Source organism: Anolis carolinensis, chromosome 2 (assembly GCF_035594765.1).
Source record: "Anolis carolinensis isolate JA03-04 chromosome 2, rAnoCar3.1.pri, whole genome shotgun sequence".
NCBI lineage: Eukaryota > Metazoa > Chordata > Lepidosauria > Squamata > Dactyloidae > Anolis > Anolis carolinensis.
The window spans coordinates 136,498,105-136,523,557 of NC_085842.1; the positions used below are offsets into that span (position 1 = coordinate 136,498,105).

Genomic DNA, 25,453 nt, shown 5'->3' on the forward strand with positions numbered 1-25,453 from the left:
CAATAAACTAGGGTACTTTGTCTCTCTGCCTATTAAATCTATTTAATTAATTGGAAAGATTACTGGTTTGGTCTACAACTCCCCATGTCACACTAGCTGGACAGCCACCATGCTGTGTAGTTTGAATATTGGACTAAGATGCTGGGAGACCAGCTTCACATTTCCTCAGTCCAAGAAATCTACTGGGTAACAATGGACAATGTACATTCTCTCAGCCTCAGAGGAAAGCAATGGCAAACCCTTTATAAACAAACCTTGCCAAGAAATCCCCATGATAGGTTCACCTTTGAGTGATTTAGACTAGAAATGACTAGAAGGCACACAACAGCAAAGTCCACACCAATACATTTTCCTGGGTCTGAACCAAGCCCACATAAATCAAAGCACAAAAGCAATGCAAGAGTACCAAACAAACACTTACGGGCCAGGCACCACCATTTCTAAGGGCCGGTCACAAGAAATGCAGTGGAAATGAGCCAGAAGTCTCCTGTTTGGAGAAGAGAGAAAATTTATAATCAAAGAAGATGGAGGTAGAGGACTTAGGATACACAATTGCCAGTATACAAGAGAATAAAATGACACTTTAAATAGGATGGGGGATGGGAGACCAAGGCATGTCCTCTGTGACAATTCATCACTATATCTGGACTCCGCCATCTGACAAGAGTGTGGACAGTAGCTCCAGGGCACACAAATGACCCCATCCAAAGCAGAGACAATACAATCGCAGATGTTCAGTCAGAGGAAAAAAACTCTAGTTGCTCACATTGTTCCATTACTGCTACTGTGAACAGTTGCTTTGATGTCTTCCAAAAACAAGTTATACAAATGTAACCATGTGTTATGTCCATGTGTGTCCCCAAGAAGATCCCACATACAGAGTCAGGTTTTTCTACTGAAATTGACAGGAACATCATATTTTTAAGCCAGCACTTGGAAACATGACTATTTTGGATTTTCAGCCCCCAGAATCCCCTAGCTAGGATTGCTAGGTGATTTTGAGAGCCACAGTAACTTTTCAAGCTTTAGTTTAATCTGACCACCCTGTGAGTCACCAAAGAGTAACATAGTGGTCCTCAAGGAAATTCCGAATCAAAAATATTGAATTTACATGTTCTATCGATCATGGGATAACATTTTGGTTATTTTTTTAAAAAAAGCAAAAGCCTACTTTAAGACAGCTACAATAAGCAAACAAAACCTTTCCCCCTTAAAAGTGCACACGAGCTACAATTATATTCCATTTCTGAACCCCATTGCTTTCTCCACCCCTCCGTTGTCTGTATCAGTGGTGCACAACCTGTGGACCTCCAGGTGTTTTGAATTTCAGCTCTCAGAATTCCTGACCATTGAACAAGCTGGCCAGGACTTCCGGGAGATAGAGTCCTAAACATCTGGCAGGCCACAGGTTGTGCACCAGTGGCTAATATAAACCCTTAATTGTTAACTTTTTAAAAGCAAATTCCTTAGCATATTCTGTCTATGGATGTTGGGTAGCTATGGAGATCTTCTAGACCTAAATATGACACACCTTCACCTCAGCCAAATGACATCAACAATACAGGGGAAAGGTGTGTATGTGTATGAGGAAGAGTGTGAGTCAGGACCTGACACTGTCCCTGCCAGCTATTTCTGGGAAAGTGTAATTGGAGCAGTGGGGCAGGGATATATACCAGTATCTTCAAGCCTCCATGTGCTTTAAAGTTCACCCTAGAGGCAGAGCAGGAACAAAGTATACAAACATACACACACAACTACTTTGCCCAGAGAAACAGGCTTCCTGTCTGTCAAGGTTGGTTTGCTGCTTACTTTTCCATTCCTCTGCAAACAGTCAGTGTTAGATTCAATTAAAAGAAAGGGGTGGAGTGGGGGTGAAAACAGTAATCGGAGTCAAGGATGAAGTAGGAGCCTGGGAGAAGTTCTGGCAGACAGCCACAGGTGACTTTTTACATCAGGAGGGCCACATAGCACAGAGCTGTTTGACGTATCACCCCGTGCCTGACAGGGAGCCAGGAAGAATTGCCACTTTTGCGGGGCTCAGGCCTCCTGCCCCCTTCCCCTGAGTGAGTAGGTGAAAACCTGTGTGCTCCCCTATGTATCCATACGCACACACCACACGCCAGCACCATCTTGTGGCAACCAAGGGGTTAGAGAGCTTGGAACAGTGAAGGAAATAATATCAACTGAAGAGATGGGAGAGCCAGTTGCTGTTCAAAACAGAAACATCAGATTAAAAATAATCCAGATGACACTGAAATGGCCACAAATGAAGGTCAACCCTGTCAGCAGACATCCTCAACAGTCCTGGTGGGTCCAAGAAAGACGGGAACAATTGTCAGGGAGGCACTGATCAGGTTGGCCAAATTTACACTTTTATTTTCAGCTTGTTTTTTTTAAGTATTTACACAGAATGCTAATACATAAAATTAGATACAGATGTAAAATAGATTTAATATTAGCTGAAATGAATTAAAACCAATTCTTCATGAAATGGTTCCAATTCATTAAAATTCTCCTACTCATAATTAGCAGCTAAAATCCCCTGCTCATACTCGATTAATTATTTTTGGATGCATATGTTTGCATATACAGTATCGGGGGGGGGGGGGGGGAGAGATTTCAGTAGCAAGGTATATTGGTTTGCATGTTGGGCTACGATTCTGGAGACTAAGGTCTGAATCCCCACTTTGCCATAGAAACCCACCAGGTGACCTTAGGAAAGTCATGCTCTCTCAGCCCCAGAGAAAGGGAAAGACAATCCCATTCTGATCAAATCTTGACAAGAAATCCTTATGACAGGTTCACCTGAAGGCCACCATATGTTAGATGAGTTGAATATGCATGACAACAACAGCATTTATATGCAAATGAATCTAACATGGATTTTAACAGGAGCATAATAGGAAATGAACTGTTGATAATGAATTAAAAGAAACAAAATTAACTAGGAGATCAACCATTTCATTGACAAAGGTGAAATTAGTTTATTTTCCTATTGAATATTGTGCATCTAGAAAAGGGTCCATGCAGATGAGAGAAGTAGGCCAGAGTTATTGGAGTAATTTGCTTTTTTGATTGGTGCTTTTAAAAATTCTTTGCCCATCCTGGGTATTTTATTAATTCTTCCAAATCCTGGTAGACTCTAAACGGCTACTACACTGCTGACAGCTAACTAGGATGCTGGGTTTTGACACCTGCTTGGCCTTACCAAGGGAACAATAACATGCAAATAAATGCATCAAAGGTGGCTGGGCAAAACACTGTGCTCTCTAAAGGCCCACATACATTATTTGGGTTTGGGGCTAGTAGTTCATTTGGTTGCGGGGTATTTTTGTCTTCCTTCCAGGATGCACCTCTGTTGAGAATAAACTGCTTTTACCTAATCTGCAAACCACAAATCTGGTTGTTTAAGAGGCACCGTTTCCTGCTTCCCACCCCAGTCTGCCTATTAATGCATCCAGATCTCCTGCCAGAAGTGTGCCATTTAATGTTGTGCTGCAACGGTCACCAGCGCCAACTGAGCAATTCCTATGTACATCACCATGGACAAAAGTATTAATCATTCCACTCAATAATACACATGTGATTTATTCTCAAAGACATATCTTGCTATTGTGGACTGTTGCTATTGTGCTCCTTCAGCTAGGAGAAGCAGGTCTGCCTCATAAATTGTTACATATGCTGAGAAAAGCCAAAGAAAGTGCAAATAGAAACATCCTGGCAATGAAGCCCTGCCTCTGGTGTTGGATCAGTGTGTCAATTGCACTTGCCACATGGGTGTCGAATGCAATCATTAGGAACTCAAAGAACACAACACACATACAATATGAGGTGCAGCTTGCTGGACATATCGAAGTAAAGTATTTGATAAGGATTAAACATTTACCTAATGACAAAATCACACTATATGTAAGAGCAGGCTCATGTCAGGTTGGATCAGTGGTGCATGGTCCATCATAGCATTTGACTGTCATTAATTCTTCCACAATCTAGTGGTCTGCAAAAACTTCTGTGTTGGACTACAAGTCCCATGCCATGCTTTCAGCTAAAATGGGCAATCTGACTAGGAATTACGGGGGTTGTATTCCAGTACACTTGGAGACTGAGAGCTTAGAGAAGACTAAGGTTATTTACCTCAAACCTTTCAGCAGTAAAAGCCAGGTTTCATGCTAGAGTTCAGAAATGGCAACTTGATCTAAAATGGACACAGGAAGCATGTTTGGCAACCTGGTGACTTTTCAAAGATTTTTCTAGTTATGTCATAAATGTCTAAAGAAGCCAGCTTTGATTAATGTTACCACAAAACATCAGGACACTGCTTCATTTCACAAACACACATACCAGGAAAGACCATTACCTTCAAATTCCTTACCTTCTGATCCCCGCAGCTTCATCACCTTCATCTTGTGGTGCCCGTTGCTTCAGCTGTTTCCGGATATCCTTCCAGCGCTCCTCCAGCTGCTGTCTGAATGGATCAAGTTCCAAACGGTCAAGCTGCAGAACAGGGACAGAAGATTCAACTGTATATTCAATTAACAGAGACTAGAGTTGACTTAACCATCACCCGATATATAATACATCACTGGCACCAGAGGCGGTCCAACCATAAGGCGAAATAGGCATTTGCCTGTGGCGCCATCGTCCCGGGGGCACCATCGTCCTGGGAGGAGGGCACCACTCTCCACCTCCTTCTCTTTCGGGCCTTCCAGCGGCCGCGCTGGGCCTTCCGGCCAGCGCAGACCCACCTTCGCACTACGCAAGCCCACCTTTGGGGCCTTCAGAGATTGTGAGGTCTGTAGGAACTTTGAAGCTAGGTATGTGGGGTTTATATATCTGTAGAAGGTCCAGGGTGGGAGAAAGAACTTTTCTTTGAAGCAGGTGTGAATGTTGTAATTAATCACCTTGATGAGCATTTAATGGCCCTGTGGCTTCAAGGCCTGGCTTCTTCTTGCCTGGGAGAATCTTTTTTTGGGAGGAGTTAGCTGTCCCTGATTGTTTACTGTCTGGATTTCTTCTGTTTTCAGAGTGTTGTTCTTTATTTATTGTCCTGATTTTAGAGGTTTTTTTTTTTTAATACTGAGGGCTATCTGGGTTATCTAAGTCCACACTGCCCTATATCCCTGTTCAATGTTTAGTGCTAAATTTGCAAATATAGTAATCCCTACATAACATTACCATGTATTGAACTGCTTTTTCTATTGATTTGTTGTAAAACATGATGTTTTGGTGCTTAATTTTTAAAATCATAATGTAATTTGATGTTTTATAGGCTTTTCCTTTATACTTCCTTATTATCCAACATTTTCGCTTATCCAACGCTTTTATTTTTCAGTGATTGGTTTGGGGGGGGGGCGCCAAAATTCTGTTCGCCTACACTTGAAAAATACCTAGGGCCGGCTCTGACTGGCACCTTCCTATGTGAGCTTCTGGAAAGACATGTTTATTGTTGCAAAAAAGAGTGGTGCCAGAGTGGGATCCCAGGAAGCCTGGATTTAACCAAATCAACAAATGCTACAATATCATTTAACATATACTGTAGTCTCTTGTTTGAAGCCAAGTGGACAGAAGGACAAAAAATGCCTTTAGTAGTTTGGTTTCCCAATTCCCGTGCTTCTAAATGGTCTTTAAGTTGTCAGCAACCAGTGGGTCCTTACCACTTGCCTCATGATTCTTGGGCCAGCAGCAGTTATTGGGCACCAGACTTGACCCTTGGGAAGATGTTGGGGATGTGGCAGTGGAGATTAATGGACCAAAGAATACAAAATAAAATTTAGGAAATGAAAACAAGGATGTCAATAATTTCTGGAATTTACACAGCCTATTTGTTGATGTTTTAAGTCAACACCGGGCAATGTATGGCCCTTCAATTGTCAATGAATTGCAATTATCATCACCCCATATTGTTGACTACACCAAGCAGAACTAATAATGGGAGTTGTGATCAAACAGCATCTGGAGGACCATACATTTCCCCAGCCCAGCATTAAATGGTAGCACAATTCAAATTTAACAGTGTATCCAAATGATCTTTGTACTTAAAGGAATATCAAATGCAAAGGGAATTTATAACGCTTTTGACACTAACTGAAAGATGTTTGTAACATAAGCTTTTGTAGAAGCATCTGCTCCATACAGATGATAAAGTAGTCTATGAATGCTTATTTCTTTAAACTTCTTTCTCAAAGGTGCTACAATATCCCTTTACATGCCGATCTTTGTACTGATACACTGCATAAGCTCAGGTACCCAGGGGGCTTTTCCTTTGCTGTTGTGTGCAAGAACCATCAAAGTCAACATGGTTTGCTTCAGTGGAGCAGCTTGAGGCTCAAAGGGAGAGCATTCAAAGCCAGAAAAGTCTTTTCCCATCTGACATTTGCTCAGCTCTCAAACTGACAGTTCAGCAACTTGATTTAGGACACTTCCAGAGTTCAAGGATAAGTAGAGCGTGTGAGAAACATTGTGGTGTGCTCAAAATAGCTATGACACAGTAATTTTAAGCAAACATCAACAGCAATAGAAATGCCGAGAGGATGCAGAAAGGTGTGCATATTTTTATGAAGCATCTGGCAATCCCATTTGGTTTCCACACCACAGAATCCCTGGCACAATTCATACTTCCCTATCAGTTGCTTCCAATGTCCAGCTAGATTTTGAAAGACTGGAAACTCCTGAGTCTTGCTTACCTTGGAGTCCATCTCAATCAAAAGTTTGTCCAGCATTTTCTGCCAATCTTGCTCTTGCCCAGCCATTTTGTTTAACAGCTCCTGCATCATCTTATGCAGTTGTTCTGTGGTGGCATCGAATTGGCTGCGACTGACCTTTGCAGCAAGGGCAGTCTTATCGGCTTTCTAAAAGATGGAGGAAAAATAGGGACATATATTTGGTCCGGTCTACATCTGCATTCTCCATCATAATCACAGAACATGAATGTCCAAGGAGTATCTTCCCTCTCCTGGCTCTAGTACTGAAGGATGGCCAGGATCAGAATCTCTGTCTGAAAAGATGAAGATTGGCAAACTAGCCAAGACAGACACACTGACAATGCTGATCAAAGAGAAATCTCAAATGAACTTCTAGAAAAACTGGGATGTATTTATTAATTTTTCACAACAATGGGGGTAAATTTTAACTGCTCGATTTATGAGCTAGAGGAATGTTATTAGAAGTTAAAGTGGGGTTTTAATTTTTTCCTCTTTGCTTCTGAATAAAAATTAGTTTTTTTAGAAAAAGAACATTTGTTTGTAAAGAAAGAAGAAAAGAAGCTGTCACCTCTGTTCACCAGAATAGGCATGTAAATCTTCACTTTACTCCCAGGCACAAGAACATAAAATTTCAACAGTTTTCTTCCCACTGTGGTAGAATATTTACTTCATTAAATTTATATCCTGCCCAGGATCCAATTTTTGACCACATATCTGCACTCTGAAAATTCTTTAGGAAAAGTGTCTTTGACCCCAAATACATGCCGTGGTTTTTTTCCTGGGCAAAAGTAGTATTTTGTGCAGGGAACAGAATAACTTTTTAGTGTTAAAAAGGTTTTCTGGGCAAAAAAAAAGAAAAAAGAAAAAGAAATGTTGTGCAGATGAGCTCCCCCCTCCTATAAAAAAAGAGAGGCTTGTGGCCATTTTCCTTTCCCTCAGTGATGTCTCTCAAGTGTTGAGATGCTCCTTTTTCATCAGAGATGTAATCATGAATTAGTGTCTTTACATTCTTAATATTTACACACATAATAAAAGCAGCTTGATGCCTCTTCAACTGTCATGGCTCCTTTCAACGGAATCTATGAATTTCCAGTTTCGGTGAGGGATGTGGGATCCTCATCCCTAGTGTTCTCTCCTAAATGACAGCAGAAAACCTCACCAATCTATGAATTCCCTAGATTTCACAGGCCAAAGCTGTGATTCAGATCAGGCCACCTCAAAGTGGCAGCCTGTTGGATCAGTGCCAGTTTGTGGGCTATTGGTTACTGGTCCCCGGAGAGTTTCCAGAAGAAGAAGAAATGGTTCTAGTGAATTGGCACAAAAATATGGTGCTAGTCTCCCACAATCACAAAGCTTAAGAAGAACTGGTGCAGATGCATTTTGTATCTCTGTTGCACCCTCTGAAGATACTGCTTAGATAGGCAGATCTGACCATGGTCTGACATGTACTATTTAAGATAATCCACAGTGCGACAAGAAGTCTAATTCCTTACCACACCTATTTCCATCACTATGCGTTCTTTGTCTGCTTTTTCATGCTCCAGCTTGTCCAGGGATTTGAACAGCAGCTTTAAAAAAGTACACAATGCAAAAGAAATCAAACTTGACTACTTATCACATTCCTCCTCTACCACCCCACCTTCTTCTCTTCCCTCTCAAATTTAATTTCAAACAAGCAGAAGCATATGCTCCCCAACGTTTCACTGGGGTCAGATATTGCCAAGCACAGACCCATTCAAAACTGGGCCATCCTGTGCTTGTCATCCCATTCTATTGGTACTAACACAATGTAGGCTGGTATACGTATTCGGTGAGTTGCTTGTTTATTAAATAAATGAACAACTCACTAAATGCAAATGTTGTATCAACTGCTACATCACTGCCCAAATTTCACAGGAGGCTAGCTGTGTTACTGTATTGCAACAAAAACAATAAAGAGCCTTGTAGTACCTTAAACAGTAACAAAGATGTTTGGACATAAACTTTGATGGACTCCAAACACACTTCATGAAGTGGACTAGAATCTATGTAAACTTATGTCCAATAAAACATATACATTTATAAGATGTTACTTGACTTTGTTGTTATTGCCTAAAGTTAGCAAAAATAACAGTAATATATAGGGAAGAAAATAAAAAGTACTTTTCACAATAAAGTTTTCCTTGCAATATAGCACTTTTGTGCTACGGTTTTCAAGAGTCATTGCATCCAGTGGGATTCCAGTAGTTGGGAATAACACAATACTAGATTTCTCTATATCTTCCATAATTGTGTAGAAAGGAAATTACATGACAGCATTTCTTAGCAAAGTTCTCTCCTCTATACAACTTCCAAGAGACAAGGGTTGGCAGTCTCTTTTGCAACTGGCTGCACTAGACTTCTTCAACTGGGTATGAGGCTTTACTGCCATTAAGTGTTAAGGACTTGGGGAGTCTTACATTAATTGTTTCAGCTTTTGCGAAGTTAATGTTAAAAAGCAACAAGGATGGCCAATTATTGCTAAGATGGTCCATTGCATGACAGAGTTCTTGGCAACTATAATTGACTAATTTTAGTTATGTTTAGGTAGACATCTTGAGCTTGGTGTCCATAAGGAAAAATAAAAGTTTTTCCAAAGTTGCAAAATCTTAACACCACATCTCTCTTTGAGTTTTATACCTATGCTGTCCTATTTGATAGCCATTTCATTATTTCTCCTAAAGCTTCTTCACCCATAAAGGGTGAGCTCTGGAAAGAAAACAAATATCTCCCTGCACAGCAAACAGATCAAAAGGCAAAACAGAGCTTGGCGAATTACATTTATAAGGCGGTCCACTGACATTATTCATTGTAATAGCTGGGTATGATCCATTGTTTGAACAGAAACCCATAACTGCAACTCTTCTGTTTATTACTTTACTGCTACGTTTTAGCAGTACAATCCAACACACTCCTGGTGGCATCCAGTAATGCCCACTTCTCTTCCCCCCTCCACTCATGAACTCCCCCCTCCCCAAGGCCACCTACACCGATCTCCTTTTGCTTTTGGCGATGGTCTTCTATGAGGTTGCCTGTAGTGGCATTCAGCTTCTCGCAGTCTTCCTGAACTTGCAGGATGGTGTTTTGGATCTGGCTGAGCATTTCCTCATCCTGAAGGTGAAGACAGTAAGTTAATGAAGGCCAGTATTGAAACAGGAGTGGTCCTACCAACCCCCAAACCTGCTTCTATTGTAGAGTAAAGAAACACCCACCCTACAAGAACAAATTAAAACACTGTCCTCTAAAGGAATCAGCAAAAAACGTGTTAGTATACAGCAGTCATCCATTTCAGTGGGAAACTCAATTTAACTGGGAAACTCCCAGGAGACTTTATGGCAAAGACCAATCCAAAAGCACGGAATAATGTGATTTGCAAACCAACATATATGGAAGATTCTGGGTTGGGGAGATCTGGTCTAAACTATGTAGCAACAGTTTTGCTCCTCATAAGGAAGGCCTTTAATCATTATTCTGATCTCATGGGAGTCAAGGTTTGCTTTGCTGGTGAATTTAAAAGACTAAGTGATGTAGGTGTGGACTAATGTCATCAGTCATTCCTTCTAGTAGAACTATTGTTGTGTACTTTCAAGTCATTTCCAACTTATGGTGACCATAAGGCAAACCTATCATAGAGTTTTCTTGGCACATTTTGTTCAAAGGCCGTTTGCCCTTGCCCTTCTCAGATGCTCAGAGCATGTGGGGTTCAATCTCTGTGTAACACGTATCTCAATAACAAAGAATTCAGCAACATTCAAAGGGCCCAGCATCAATTTGATCAAACTTACTCAAATAGCAATACATTTCTACCTGTCATTTATTTTGTTCAGAAATTGTTTTCTGATTGATACCTGATGCATTTTCCTTTATTTTGGTAAAATCAAATTTTTATTGATGTGTGACCAGAGCTACCATGTATGTGGCTTGAACTTAGAAGCAAATATCTATGAATTTTGTCTTTACATGTCTCTCCTCTCTAAGTGAAATACTTGAGCATTTTTCATGCCCGTGTTGCTGATGTTGCAGTGTTTCTTTTCTTCCCCAAGGTGCCACTATAGTGCCATTTCAACATAGGAAGTGGCAGCAGATACTGGCACTTTGTTAGAGAAAACAGTAAAGGAAAAAACTTGTTGCCTGATGAAAGAGAATCACAAAAAGGTACACATTTTAATCTATAAATATGTATCTCCTCAGTTCTAGGAATTGTCTGAACTTATTGAAACAGAATCAAACGACAGTATATAAAACCTTTCCGAATCTAGTGTCTTGCAAATGTTTTGAATAACCCCCAAAAACTTTCATAAACTGTGACGTGCTGGTGGATTATATGAATTATACTTCAATATTTCTAGAAAGCACTAGTTTGTGAAAGTTGTAATAAACAATCACGATAGTCTGATCATAATAACACACTATATCTTGGCCAGCAGGCAACTAGAAGCAAACATCACTTATCATTTGTCCTATGGCAATTGACAACCCCATTACATAGTGCAAGCCTGGTCACCTCAAACATCACAGAAAGTACGGTCCTTCTTCTGCCAATAGTAAATTGATTATGTCACTTTTCTCATGAACATCCCCAAATGTAATTGGGAAGAAAGACACAACATAGAGAAGGTGCAAACCTCCACATAGCATTAGGCAAGATCCAGAATGGCATAACATTTAAGTTCTGTGCCAGAAGTAACACGTTTAATGCCCATCCCATCCAGGTGGGGTAGGAATGCTTCTCAAACCCTGGAGAGCTGGCTCCATTCAGTACCAGCAATAAAGAACTAAATTGCTCTACCTTTGTCCCAAATGAGCCTTCTTCAAGCCACACTCATATAACTGGTCTCAATACCCACCCCTCCTGCATGCTCACAGCCACCTCACAAACATCTCCAGGTCAACCAGCTGAGCCATATTGCTGGTCCAAGCCTTACCTGGCGGTGCTTGGGTTTCTTCATCCTGCCTTCTGTCTGTCTCAACATGAAGTTGTTGACAGAGTCCTGCAGCTGTTCGTAGCGCTTGAACAGCTGGCTAACCTTCTCACTGACATCTAAGCTGCAAGCAGCACACGTTCCTTGCTGGATATGTACCCCCAATCCAGGCTCCGGGGTGGGGGGCATGCTCATGGACAGCAAGGTGGATGAAGACGACATCATGTTCTCCATGACAGATCTAAGTTTGTCTAACTGCAGGCAACGAGCAAGGGGGATAAGTCAAAGATTGACTTTAGCAGCTGGGACAGACCAAGGTTCTCTTACTTCTAAAGAACCCAGAAAAGCATTTTTTCTAGACTAGAACTCCCCAAACCCCTTAACCAGTATGTGCATTGGCAAGAAGGTTTGTAAAGTTGTAATTTTTAAAAAGGCACTTTTTGAAGGTCTGAAATGTCAGCAGTAGAATCAGCCTGCTTTTGCTCTTGAGATTGTATATCTCAGCTGTCCACTTGATTGAAAGGCAGACAGAATCTCAATATGTCTAATTGGAGAAACGTTGTATGGAAAAACATACAACATGGATGTAATACTGAGAATCTCAGTTGTTTCATCATATATAAACCTACTAGCTGTGCCCAGCCACGCGTTGCTGTGGCAAAGTGGTGATGGTATTGGTTAAAAGTTGTTGTGGAATTTTTATTTGACGTTATTTGTATTTTTTTAATTAATTTTATTGTAACTTATCTTTTTTATTTATGTCACGACCCAGGCTACAGAGCACCAATAACCATACGCAGAGGCCAGATTCTATCTAATATCTTTATTAAGGAAATATATAAAGTTAATAAAAGCAAATGTAAAAGTTAGTCCAGAAGCAGACCTTTCAGGAAAGGTCAAAATTAGTCCAAAGAAACAATGTCCAATATGAAATATTAAGGTCCAAAGTTGTAATCCAACAACCGAAACACTCACTTTGCCAGGCAAAGTGAGGGGAGATGACAAGGTCCTTTAGTCCATGAACTTGAGCAAGGCTAGGAATAACTTGATACTTGAAACAAGGCTTGAATCGTGGAACAAGATAACGAGGAACAAGAACAAGGTCCGTGGAATAACTTGGTAAAATCCGTGAAACAAGGCAAGGTTTAGTCCTGGGAAACAAGGCAAGGTCCGTAGGTAAACAAAGGCTGGGAAACAGGAGCGAAGGCTGGAAACAAGGACAAGGCTTGAGCAGGAACGAGGTTTGAAGCGGAGCGCGCTGTTCAGACACAACTCGCTCCGGAGGCTGACGAATTGACTCCGCAAAGTTACTCCGCGGGTAAAACACCTATATAGAGTCTAACTTTCCCGCCGAGAGCAGTTCTCTGGGAACCAGAAACGAAAGCTAATCTCTGAGACCAGATGTTTGACTCCTTAAAGATTCTCATGGAAAGCAGGCTTAAATGGCAAATTCTTAGCAATTATTCTAGCACTCCTGCGCGAGGCCGCTTCCAAACCTCTTTGTTGTTTACAAAACTCATGGCGAGAAAACACAGGAGAAGTAGCCTCAGTGTTTGTTTGACATACTTCTGGAACATAACCCTCTTGCAGGTGCAAGGTTCCCAGATCTGGCTGGGAAGAATCTGTCTGGGAAGAATCCAGTTCTGACTGGGAAGGTAAAAAACCCAAGTTTTCTTCTTCATCAGGCATCACAATGTCATGAGCAGGACTACAAGGCCCATGGGTCATCACACTATCCCCCTCCTCAAGCCCCCTCCCAAACTGGGACTCTCTCCCCGAGGCGCGAGGTCGTGGCTTGGCGGGATAGGTCTGATGAAAGCGACGGGTTAGATCAGGAGCATGGACTGTGGAGGCGTCTTCCCAAGAGCGTTCCTCAGGGCCAAAACCCACCCAGTCAATGAGATATTGCAGGCGGCGGCGGTGAAAGCGAGAATCCAAAATGTCCTGAACCTCGAACTCGTCCTCCCCATCCACCAAAATAGGGACGGGGGCCGGCCGGTCTACATCTGGCCGCACACCATCCGCCGGAAGGAGCAGGGAGCGGTGAAACACTGGGTGAATGCGCATTGAACGCGGAAGTTGGAGTTTGAAAGTCACGGGGTTTAATTGCGCCACCACTGGATAGGGACCAATGAAACGGGCATCTAACTTCCGGCAAGGGCGATGGGAGGGCAAAAAGCGAGTGGACAGAAAAACCCGATCTCCTACCTTGATTTCGGGGCCCGGCTGGCGATGTTTGTCCGCGTGACGTTTATAGTCCTCCTTGGCTTGTTCCAGTTGCTGGAGCAAAAGTTGTTGCACCGCTGTGAGTTCCTGCAGCCAATCTTCTGCTGCGGGAACTTCTGAAGTTTCAATGACAGGGGGAAAGAAACGTGGATGGAAGCCGTAGTTTGCAAAGAACGGCGTTTCTTTTGTAGAAGCCTGGACTCCATTGTTGTAGGCAAACTCCGACAGTGGTAACAGAGAAGCCCAATTGTCCTGTTGGTAGTTTACATAACAGCGAAGGTACTGTTCCAAAGTGGCATTGGTGCGCTCCGTTTGCCCATCCGTTTGGGGATGATGAGCTGAAGATAAACGAGAGTCTATGCCCAATAGTTTTTGTAGTGCCTTCCAGAAACGAGAGGTGAATTGGGATCCACGGTCTGTGACCAAACTCTTGGGCAATCCATGTAGTCTGAAAACATGTTGGAGGAATAAATCTGCAGTCTCTTGGGCCGTGGGAAGGCCTTCACAGGGAATGAAATGGGCTAACTTGGTGAAAAGGTCCACCACCACTAGGATCGTGGTGAATCCACAGGAAGGTGGTAAGTCAGTGATAAAATCCGCAGAAATTATTTCCCATGGGCGAGATGGGGTAGGAAGGGGGTGTAGAAGCCCTGAGGGCTTCTCCCTTCTTATCTTGGAGCGCTGGCATACTGGGCAGGTGTTGACATATTTTTCCACATCTTTGCGGATCTTGGGCCACCAGAAATCTCTTAGGATCAAATGCATGGTTTTAAATAGTCCGAAATGCCCTGCTGGTTTGCAGTCATGACACAGACGAAGTGCTTTTTCCCTGCCCGGTCCGGGTGGGATATAAACATGATTTCTATAGCAAAGCAGTCCATCTTTAAGCGAAAAGGGAAAATGCAGACCTTGACGAAGTTGGTCCTGCGCCCAGGCATCTGCTTGCTGACTAGCCCTGATTTCTTGAGCACAGATGGGTCCTGGAGTAGAGGGAGTTGAATCAATGGGAGTGGATTTGGTGTTCCCCACTGTGAGCGTGGCAAAGTTCTCGGGTTGTAGTAGTTGGGATTCAAAGGTCTCCTTGCGTCCTGCAGCGTATTCCGGTTTACGTGACAGGGCGTCTGCTTGCTTGGTTTGGGCTGGGGTCACATAATGAATCTGGAAGTTGAAACGTTCAAAGAATAAAGCCCAACGTTGCTGCCTCTGATTTAGCTTGCGGGCAGTTCTTAGATGTTCTAGATTCCGATGATCAGTGTGGACTTCAATGGGAAATTTGGCCCCTTCTAGCCAATGTCTCCAAGTTTCAAAAGCTGCCTTTATGGCTAATAGTTCTTTTTCCCAAATGGTATAGTTCCTCTCTGGTGCGGTTAGTTGACGAGAATAATAGGCACAAGGATGAAGGTGATCTCCCACCGGTTGTAGGAGCACAGCCCCAATTGCCACATCAGAGGCGTCCGCTTGCACCACAAAAAGGGTTTCAGGATCTGGATGCTGAAGGATTGGCTGGGATGTGAATAATTTCTTTAGTTGCTGGAACCCTTTCTCTGCTTGATCAGTCCAGCGGAAGGGCTGTTTCCCACGGATGCAGCTGGTGATTGGGTCAGACCAGCGGGCAAAATCTGGAATGAACTTGCGGTAATAGTTCGCGAACCCCAAGAATCGCTGCACCTCTTTCTTGTTGGTTGGCGCCCGCCATTCCAATACTGCTGAAACTTTTGCCGGGTCCATGGAGAGCCCTAGAGGCGAGATGCGGTACCCCAGGAAATCTACCTCTTGTAGATCAAAAGCGCATTTTTCCAGCTTGGCATAAAGTCCATGATCCCGCAATCGTTGTAACACCATTTTAACGTGGTTCTCATGTTCTGATTGTGATCTAGAAAACACCAAAAAATCGTCCAGGTAGATGATCAAGAACCGATCTAGATAGTCCTGAAAAATGTCATTGACAAAATGCTGGAACGTTGCGGGAGCTCCGCATAAACCATAATTCATAACTCGGGACTCGAATAATCCGAATTTAGTCTGGAAGGCGGTCTTCCACTCGTCCCCTTCTCTGATGCGAACTAGATTATAAGCCCCCCGTAGGTCCAGCTTGGTGTAGACCTTGGCTCCTCGAAGTCGGTCTAGTAGATCCGAGATTAAGGGCAGGGGATAGCTGTTCCGCTTAGTGATATTGTTCAATGCTCTGTAGTCCACCACCAAGCGTAATTCCCCTGACTTCTTCTTCACAAACATCACTGGGGAGGCGGCTGGGGATTGAGAGGGTCTGATGAATCCCTTGCGAAGGTTTGTCTCTATGAATTCCCTGAGAGCTTCTTGCTCTGGTTCAGTCAGGGAGTAGAGATGCCCTCGCGGGATCGGGGCCCCCTCCACCAAGTCAATGGCACAGTCATAAGGTCTATGTGGGGGTAATTTTTCGGCTTCTTTTTCATTGAATACATCCCAATACTCGGAGTACTTCTTTGGCAAGGTGATAATGGGCTCGGTGTCTGTGGCATGGCAGACCTTGGCTACGAGGCAATGGTTTTGGCAGTACTTTGAAGCAAACTGCAGTTCTCTGTTGGACCAGGAGATGCTTGGGTCGTGAAGTGTCAGCCATGGAATCCCCAAAATCACAGGGAAATGGGGAACCTCAGTAACAAAGAAGGAAATCTCTTCCATATGTTCCCTTATCCACATCCTGGTGGGTTCCGACCACTGGCTTACGGGGCCCGTCTTGAGAGGGCGGCCATCGATGGCTTGCACCACACGGGCATTCTTGAAGTCATGATATTGTAATCCCAGAGAGTCGGCATACTCTCTATCAATGAAATTGTTGGTAGCTCCTGAGTCTATCATGGCGTGGATCATGACGGGTCCCTTTTTTGCTGACCATAAGGTGACCACTAGAAGGAACAGGACCCCGGTTGGCGGCTCTTGAATGGGTTTCTTGACCGGGTTGGCGAGCCTCTCTACGCCCGGTCGTTGGCTTCCCCCGCCGGCTGTGTGCCAGCCGCCTCAGACGCCTTCGTCTCCGTGGAGGACGCCGCCGCAAGACGGGCGGCGGGCTTCCCTTTGGCTGGGCACTCTCTGGCGAAGTGGCCCCCATTCCCGCAATACCAACAGAGATTTAGGCGTTGGCGGCGGGCCTTCTCGGCGGCATCTAATCTGGGACGCACATTGCCCAACTGCATCGGCGCCTCCTCGCTCCCTCTAGGGTATGGGGATGGTGGTGGGGGTCTCCACACTGGACGCGGCTGAACGCTGGCGGGAGCGGGGGGTTTTGCCCCAGCTCTACCGCTCTGGCCTCGTACCCACTGTTTCCTGTTGGCAATCATGACTTCAGCCCGTAAACATTGATCGATGAGTGCTTCAAGCGTTTGGGGAGGATCCACCTTGGAGATTTCCTCCAGCATTTCAATGTTGAGACCCTCCCGAAATTGTCCTCTGAGGGCAACATCGTTCCAGCCGGTGTTGTGGGCCAGCACTCGGAACTCGGCTATGTACTGAGACATGGGTCTGTCTCCTTGGAAGAGGCGGCGGAGTTTGTGCCCGGCTGCCTCCAAATTGTCCTCGATTCCCCAGGTCGCCTTAAGGTGGTCCAAGAAATGTTGCGCTGACCTTAGATGTGGGGAGGCTTGGTCGAACAGAGCCGTCGCCCAGTTAGCCGCTGGCCCGTCTAGGAGACTGTAAATCCACGCCACCTTGATGTCTTCCTGGGGAAACTCGGCATCACGGGCCTCTAGATAAGCTTGGCATTGGCGACGGAAAACATGAACCTTAGAAGCTTCTCCAGTAAACTTGGTTGGCAACGCCATGGCCGGAAGACGGATTCCGCGTTCCTTCAAACCCTTTATTTCCCCATCCTGTGCATTGAGCTTATCACGGATTCGGTCCACCTCATCCTTGTCGATGGTGTAGGTAAGCGGCTGCCCACCCGGCACGGTTCCGGTAGACATTCTGGCCTTGGTTAATTGGTGCTTATGGGTGGCGGAGTCAAACTGTCACGACCCAGGCTACAGAGCACCAATAACCATACGCAGAGGCCAGATTCTATCTAATATCTTTATTAAGGAAATATATAAAGTTAATAAAAGCAAATGTAAAAGTTAGTCCAGAAGCAGACCTTTCAGGAAAGGTCAAAATTAGTCCAAAGAAACAATGTCCAATATGAAATATTAAGGTCCAAAGTTGTAATCCAACAACCGAAACACTCACTTTGCCAGGCAAAGTGAGGGGAGATGACAAGGTCCTTTAGTCCATGAACTTGAGCAAGGCTAGGAATAACTTGATACTTGAAACAAGGCTTGAATCGTGGAACAAGGTAACGAGGAACAAGAACAAGGTCCGTGGAATAACTTGGTAAAATCCGTGAAACAAGGCAAGGTTTAGTCCTGGGAAACAAGGCAAGGTCCGTAGGTAAACAAAGGCTGGGAAACAGGAGCGAAGGCTGGAAACAAGGACAAGGCTTGAGCAGGAACGAGGTTTGAAGCGGAGCGCGCTGTTCAGACACAACTCGCTCCGGAGGCTGACGAATTGACTCCGCAAAGTTACTCCGCGGGTAAAACACCTATATAGAGTCTAACTTTCCCGCCGAGAGCAGTTCTCTGGGAACCAGAAACGAAAGCTAATCTCTGAGACCAGATGTTTGACTCCTTAAAGATTCTCATGGAAAGCAGGCTTAATTGGCAAATTCTTAGCAATTATTCTAGCACTCCTGCGCGAGGCCGCTTCCAAACCTCTCTGTTGTTTACAAAACTCATGGCGAGAAAACACAGGAGAAGTAGCCTCAGTGTTTGTTTGACATACTTCTGGAACATAACCCTCTTGCAGGTGCAAGGTTCCCAGATCTGGCTGGGAAGAATCTGTCTGGGAAGAATCCAGTTCTGACTGGGAAGGTAAAAAACCCAAGTTTTCTTCTTCATCAGGCATCACAATGTCATGAGCAGGACTACAAGGCCCATGGGTCATCACAATTTATTATATTTTATTATTTTGTTGTATTATTTGTAATTGTTTTGTTATAGTATTTTATTGTTTTAATTTTTTAGTGTTTTTAATTATTTTTATTGTATTATTTGTATTTATTTTATTTTTTATTCTTTTATTAACACTGGGCTGAGTGGGTTGCTAGGAGACCAAGTGGGCGGAGCTTAGCCTTCTAAGTGGCAGCAATTGGATAAAAACAATTATTGCTCTCCCTCTAAGTAGGACTTTATTTTTCTTCTCTTTTTGTTGTATCAACCTAGAGGCATGGATGATGGGTTGTATTGTCAAATTTCGAGGTTGGGGGGCCTGTAGTTTTGTTGTTTTGTGGGTCGCCGTGATGCCATCACTCATTTATATATATAGATATTGCTAGGCTTAGTTAAAGCAGACCCACTGCATCAACTTATAAATGGTAAAACCAGGATTATGTAAATCTCATTGATTAAGTAGTCTTATTTTATGTGAGTAGCATGTAGATTGAAAAGATGTAAAAAGCAATAGCTAATAAGTTATCAGGGCCAAAGGCAACATAATGTGTCTCATGCCAAATATCACTAAAACTGCTATTAGTTACAGAAGGACACCAAGACATTTCTTCCTACCCCATGGTCAATAGAGCAAACAGCATCTTCAGAATGCCATTTTTGTGGGGTCAGGACTATACAGAATTTATCCTTCATTGTGAACTACTGACCTGATTAAAACCATCCCTCCTTGCAGCCACTATTAACAGCAAAAACAAAGCACATACAAATGTAACATCAACTGTAGTGTCTTATCTAGTTCTGCCTACAGAAGCCTTATCATTAGGCAAAGTGAGGTGATATCTCTGGCAGCTTAGGTATGACAATATGACTTCACTGGGGTGATTTTTAAAGGCTGTGTTGCTGTTGCAATAGAATTGTGTGTTGCTGTTGCAATAGAATTGTTATTCTAACTCACAGCCAAGGGAAGCCACATCACACTCACCAACTCAAATCCATTCTGGAAGAATTGATTTGCTTTTAGTTTTTAAATCATAAATCAAGGCTGAACAACATGTTGTTCTCCAAACATTATTGGATTTCCACTCTGATCATTCTTCACCATTGGCTATGTTGCCAGGGCAGATGAGAGATGTAGTCTAGCAATTTCTGGAGGACCACAGGTTGCTCATACATATGTTACATCAATACCTACAGAAAGCACCAATGTTCACTGTGATGTACGCTACTGAGAAAATGTGTGGGGCAAACACATCTTAGACGAGAATCTTCCACACCCCACACATAATAAGCAGTCTGCAATGAGATCTGGAAGTCTGGTTCAGAGCACCTACTGAGGCCCCACAGCCAAGGGAAACCACATTACTATTTCTTATCCTGATTTGACTTGCTGACCTGTTCCTGGAGGTAAACGGCATTTTCGGCCACTGACTGCTCCAGCGACTGTTTCCCTGCTTCTTGCTTGTTTCTCAGCTCTTTGAGTTCTTTCTCTATGTCTTGCACTGTTGCTCTGTGCCACAAAGCCAACAACAGAGAAGGACCATACATTGCCAAATAGGAAAACAAAAGCAATCCTGTAGTATATTAATTGTCCATTGAGAAAACCACCACATACACATATACCCCAGATGCAGTTCTGGAGGAAGCTTACTGAAATACTGATCCACACCAAATGCCAGTCAAGCTTCTTGGCCCAGTTTCCCAGGGATCCCCTATTTTAACTAATTGTTCGCTTAGCCTTATTTGTTGAGCAACTTGGCTCATGGCAATGCAAAATCCCACAAAGGTCTATGAAATGATTCCAGAAATTCAACTTTCAGTTACTTTCTCCAGATATGGCATGATTATGTGCGGAAGACCAAATACCTACAAGATCCTGCACCAACCTGGATAAAACATTTATACATTGAACACAACTATCTGGAAAAGGTTGTATTTTCTAATTTTGAAATTAGAAACCCCATTTAAAGGCTGAATATGGTTACAAAGCTTCTATGAGTGAAAACCTAATCTAAACAGGGTTCTTGGTCATGGGAACTCTAGAACTATATATAGGCAGCCCCTAATTTATGAACAAGATAGGTTCTGTAGGTTTGTTCTTAAGTTAAATTGGTTTGTGAGGGTACATTTTAAGTGTTATTCCATATATTGCATGCATGCAAACTTTGAACAGCATAGGGAAGGGTTAACTGGAAGCTGGACTTAGCATATGTGACAAGAGACCTTAAGAAATAAAAACAAGAGGAATTTATTGAGCTAGAAATACAGAGGGTTAAATTAAATGTGACGGAAGTCAAGGGGGTGGGAGGCAGAGATATTGTACTGTGGGTGGTGAGTTGTCTTTTTTTGTATGCATATGTGTATATGTTTGCTTCTTAGGGAAAGTAGAGGACTTGCCCCATGTGCCTGAGCTTCTCACATGGCATCCAGAAATCTTCCAGTATCATGTATTTTGAGTCCCTGTATAGCAGTGTTTCCCAACCTGGGGGTCAGGACCCGGGGGGGGGGGGGTCACGAAGGAGTGTCAGAGGAGTTGCCAAAGGGTTAGAAAACATATTAATTCACAGTGCTTTCTAGAGGTAGGTGAACTACATCTTCCCTAAATCACTGTCAATTCCTCCCAAATCCCTCCAGTACTTCCTGTTGGTCATGGGGGTTCTGTGTGGGAAGTTTAGCCCAATTCTATAGTTGGTGGGGTTCAAGGGGCTCTTTGATTGTAAGTTAACTATAAATCCCAGCAACTATAACTCCCAAATGACAAAATCAACTCCCCCTCAACCCCACCAGTATTCAAATTTGGGTGTATCGGGTGTTTGCACCAAATTTGGTCCAGTGAATGAAAATACATCCTACAGATCAGATATTTACATTACAATTCATAACAACAGCAAAATTACAGTTATGAAGTAGCAACAAAAATAATTTTATGGTTGGGGTTCAGCACAACTTGAGGAAATGTATTATGGGGTCGTGGCATTAGGAAGGTCGAGAACCACTGCTATATAGGAGGGATGTATAACTAGGAAAAAAGCATCCCTAAGCCACTCCAGACTTTCTCTCACTAGAAAAGGTTCTCCAGTACTCACTTGAGACAGGCCTCAGTTTTAATCTTGGGCTGCCTTCATAACCTACTCCCTTCTTTGTGCAGACATTTTGCTATTTGGATGAAAGTCCTTATAATAGGGAAGGGAAATTTTATTCATGGGACAAATGTGAATGGTAGGGCTGTTGCCAGACAATGGGTTTTTAGCTGCCTGCTGCAGATCCATTGGCTGACAGACTATCCACCCACCCAGTCAGATTGGTCTGGATGCTGTTTTCACTCCAGTTGGGTGTTTTTAGAAGACTTCAAGTGAGCTCCTAGCCAGTTCACTCCAAACTTTATCCCACCCATCTTCCTTATATTTTAGTGTTCACTGTATATTATTCCATCACAGCTTTGTGGGGGCAGTTGGGCACTAGTGTATGCTAGGCATTGGTGGTGTAGAGAGTCCCATCAGGGGACTAGGGTGTGTGGTAGGAGTGGTCTTGCCCAGCAGGGAGCAAACACTTGCCACACACCTGATGGTGGTAGAGAGACCACACCTGGGGTGACCAAGGAGGTGCCTCTTGTGATATCCCTAGAGATCTGGCACCAAGCTGGATTATTGGGTTCATCGATCCATAGATAAGCTGGTCGATGCCTAGATTCATGTGTGAGCCAACCCTTGTCTACAGCCAAACTGTGGCTTGTGTTTGGTTATTGGTACTGTTTTGTGGAGTGTACACACCTGAACACACAGCTAAATGTTCAGTTATACAGCAAAAGAAGAGACATTATATTTCATAAAGTTATAACTGCCATGTAATGCAGCCATTATCTCTACAGTTTTGCAATGTCTTGATTGCGGAAACATAAGAATTCCATACAAAGTACATGCAGTGTTGTTTTTGATGTGGCCGGCCACATCAAAAACAACCATCTATGTACCAACCTTAAATCTAAAGGTATGTGGGGTTTGCCAATCAGTGGCGTTCTCTAGTCTTGTGGCTCATGTTGTTTTGTTTACCTGAGATAGCCTATCTGCATGTTGATATGACCAGCTCCCTCCATCTTCTCTTCTGTTTCAGGTCCTGTCAATTCTCCTTCAAGTACACTTTCAATCTTCCTTAACTACAAACATAATTGGGGGAAAACTAAAATGCATGATTACCTTTGGTGAAAGAACTTTTAAAAAAACCGAATTCCTTAGAACAATGGTTCTCAACCTGTGGGTCCCCAGGTATTTTAGCCTACAACTCTCAGAAATCCCAGCCAGTTTAACAGCTGTTAGGATTTCTGGGAGATGAAGGCCAAAACATCTGGGGACCCATAGGTTGAGAACCACTGCCTTAGAAGAAAAGAAGCCCATACCAACTTCTTACAGATACTGTCTATTTTCTTTGAAATAGGACATCCTGAGTACAACAGGCATGCCTCATTTAACAATGCCTCTAACAAAAAAGACTCCTTAAAAATTCTTTTTGCACCTGTCCAGCCATTATTTTCTTTTTCTCTCTGTCTAGCTGGAAGTCTTTTAGCAGCATCAGCATTGGGAGGATGGTTAAGGAGGGTTAAATCAACACAGATTTCCAATGTTGGATTGCAGTAGCATGTCTGCAGCAAATAAAGCAAGAAAGCTTGAATTGGGAAAGAACAGGATTCTACTCAAGCCAATCCTATGTAATGCAGATACATTTGATACCTAGCAATAGCTGCAGTAGGCAAGGTAACAGCAGGTACCTACAGAATCACTGATTGAGCACAACAACTGCAAAACAGAGAGGAAGGAGACAAGCCTGCCTTGCCAGCTACATCTAAGCCTGCTTTAAAAAGCCACAGATCTGTAAGTTTGACCATCAAAATGGAAATCGTAAGAAAAGTGGAGACTGGTGAAAGAAAGTCATCCCTGGATGTGTTCAAGGTTCAAATGTTTCATTTACTTAAGCAAATGCTTATTCAGCCAAGTTGTTTCATTTAACGCATATTGCTATTTTAGACTAAAAGGTTTACTGCAGCATGTTGACCTGATCCTCTTTTTTGTGGTTTGGGAACCTTTCTCTGTACTTTCCACATCATTTTCACCTCTGTACCAAATTTTCTGTTAAACAAATAATGCCCTGAATCATATATGCTTCGTTACCTGAGATTTTATCTCTACTTTTATGTATAACAGTCTAGAGTTGAACTTGGCTCTGAAATAGGAATAAGAATCTCGAGCCCTTCAAAATGTGGTTGGATTGTATCGGTCCCTAGCCATTTGCCCAAGATTTTGTTCTTCCAATCATCCTCACCACTTCCAGACCAATACAGGCAGTCCACAGGTTACAAACATGATAGGTTCTGTAGGTTTGTTTTCAAGTTGAATTTGTATGTAAGTTGGAACAGGTACGCTTTTAAAGTGTAACTCTCATATAGATACTGTAAATAGATAGATAGATAGATAGATAGATAGATAGATAGATAGATAGATAGATAGAAAGATAGAAAGCTTTGGATAGCATAGGGAAGGGTTAACACCCCCATGGTGTTTGTTTTGCAGCCTGTGCCCATATTCAGAAGATTTCATCTCACTTTCGGTTCCTGTGAGAATTGGATTTTGAAAATTTTGCCTTGTTGTGGAAATGAGGATTGATGAGAAAGCTTCAGTGGAGACACCTTTTCCCCATGACGACCCCTACAGGAGTGAATTTCCTTTCCCATGGGTAGATTTCTCTCACTTCCTGTTGTCTCATCCCCGTTCATTTATAAGTCGGATGTTTGTAACTCAGGGCTGCCTGTACTTTGAATTTACATCAATTCAAACTGTTCATCCATAGTAGCACACAGCGTCTTGATCTCTAGGAATAAATCTGTGATGAACCTAATGGCTCTTCTGCAAAAACGTTCACTAACCCTAAAAGGAATGGAGGAAATATATGGGGAAAGGAATTAAGAAATGGGGGATGTTGGGAGGGCAGAGGTAGGTAGAACGAAAGGACCAAGATTTGTTGGAACTTTGCTCGAAGGGGCTTTTTGGATGCAATAGCTTGGTCAGAAAGGAAATGAATGTAAATATAAATACAGGAGTGAATGTAAAAAATGAATCTGGGAATCACTGAAATTTGTAGCAAAGCAAACAAATATTTCGCCATTAGAAATAGCTTAGAGAAATGTAAGAATGGGTTCCACATAGTACCTATGGAGTTGATCAAATCACCTCTGAGAAAGCTGACTGTAGCCAACTAGTGAGCATACTGCTCCAACCTCACCTTCTCTTTCTCTGTTTTCATCTCTTCTTCCATGGCCTTGATTGTAGCAAGCTTTTCTGGAAGGTCAGGTGGTACTATGGCAATATTCCTATAAACTAGCCAAGATAAAGGAAAGAGACTTATCAATAGACCAGGCTTACACTTAGTATATCCAGGTAGGACATGCAAAAAAACATGGTAAATGGCATCCTCCTGTTCAGGTTTCCAGCCAGCCATTCCTTATACCATGACACTCCTTTCCCTTCCCACTGAATGTACAAAGTCCTGATTGAGGTCTGTCCGGAGTCCCAGAAAATTTTGCCCCAGCTTTAGAAAACCTTCAGGAGGATCTACAGTGAAAGTGTAGGAATTTGGTACAAATGTT

At 43.0% G+C, this 25,453-nt stretch overlaps 1 protein-coding gene across 4 annotated transcripts in view; it reads right to left on the minus strand.

Moving 5' to 3' along the window:
• Positions 1-25,453, minus strand: part of qrich2 (glutamine rich 2) — a 59,474-nt gene that overhangs the window by 12,731 nt on the left and 21,290 nt on the right. For 3 of the 4 annotated variants that reach the window (XM_008104377.3, XM_008104376.3, XM_062970634.1), the window contains exons 6-14: positions 25,090-25,184; positions 22,869-22,972; positions 20,215-20,329; positions 11,645-11,896; positions 9,708-9,830; positions 8,195-8,269; positions 6,684-6,848; positions 4,373-4,494; positions 422-487 (exon numbers count right to left, since the gene is read on the minus strand). In XM_008104377.3, coding sequence (XP_008102584.2) covers positions 422-487; positions 4,373-4,494; positions 6,684-6,848; positions 8,195-8,269; positions 9,708-9,830; positions 11,645-11,896; positions 20,215-20,329; positions 22,869-22,972; positions 25,090-25,184 — 1,117 coding nt within the window. The remainder of the gene's footprint in view (positions 1-421; positions 488-4,372; positions 4,495-6,683; positions 6,849-8,194; positions 8,270-9,707; positions 9,831-11,644; positions 11,897-20,214; positions 20,330-22,868; positions 22,973-25,089; positions 25,185-25,453) is intronic. The other variant, XM_008104379.3, reaches the window with a different exon arrangement.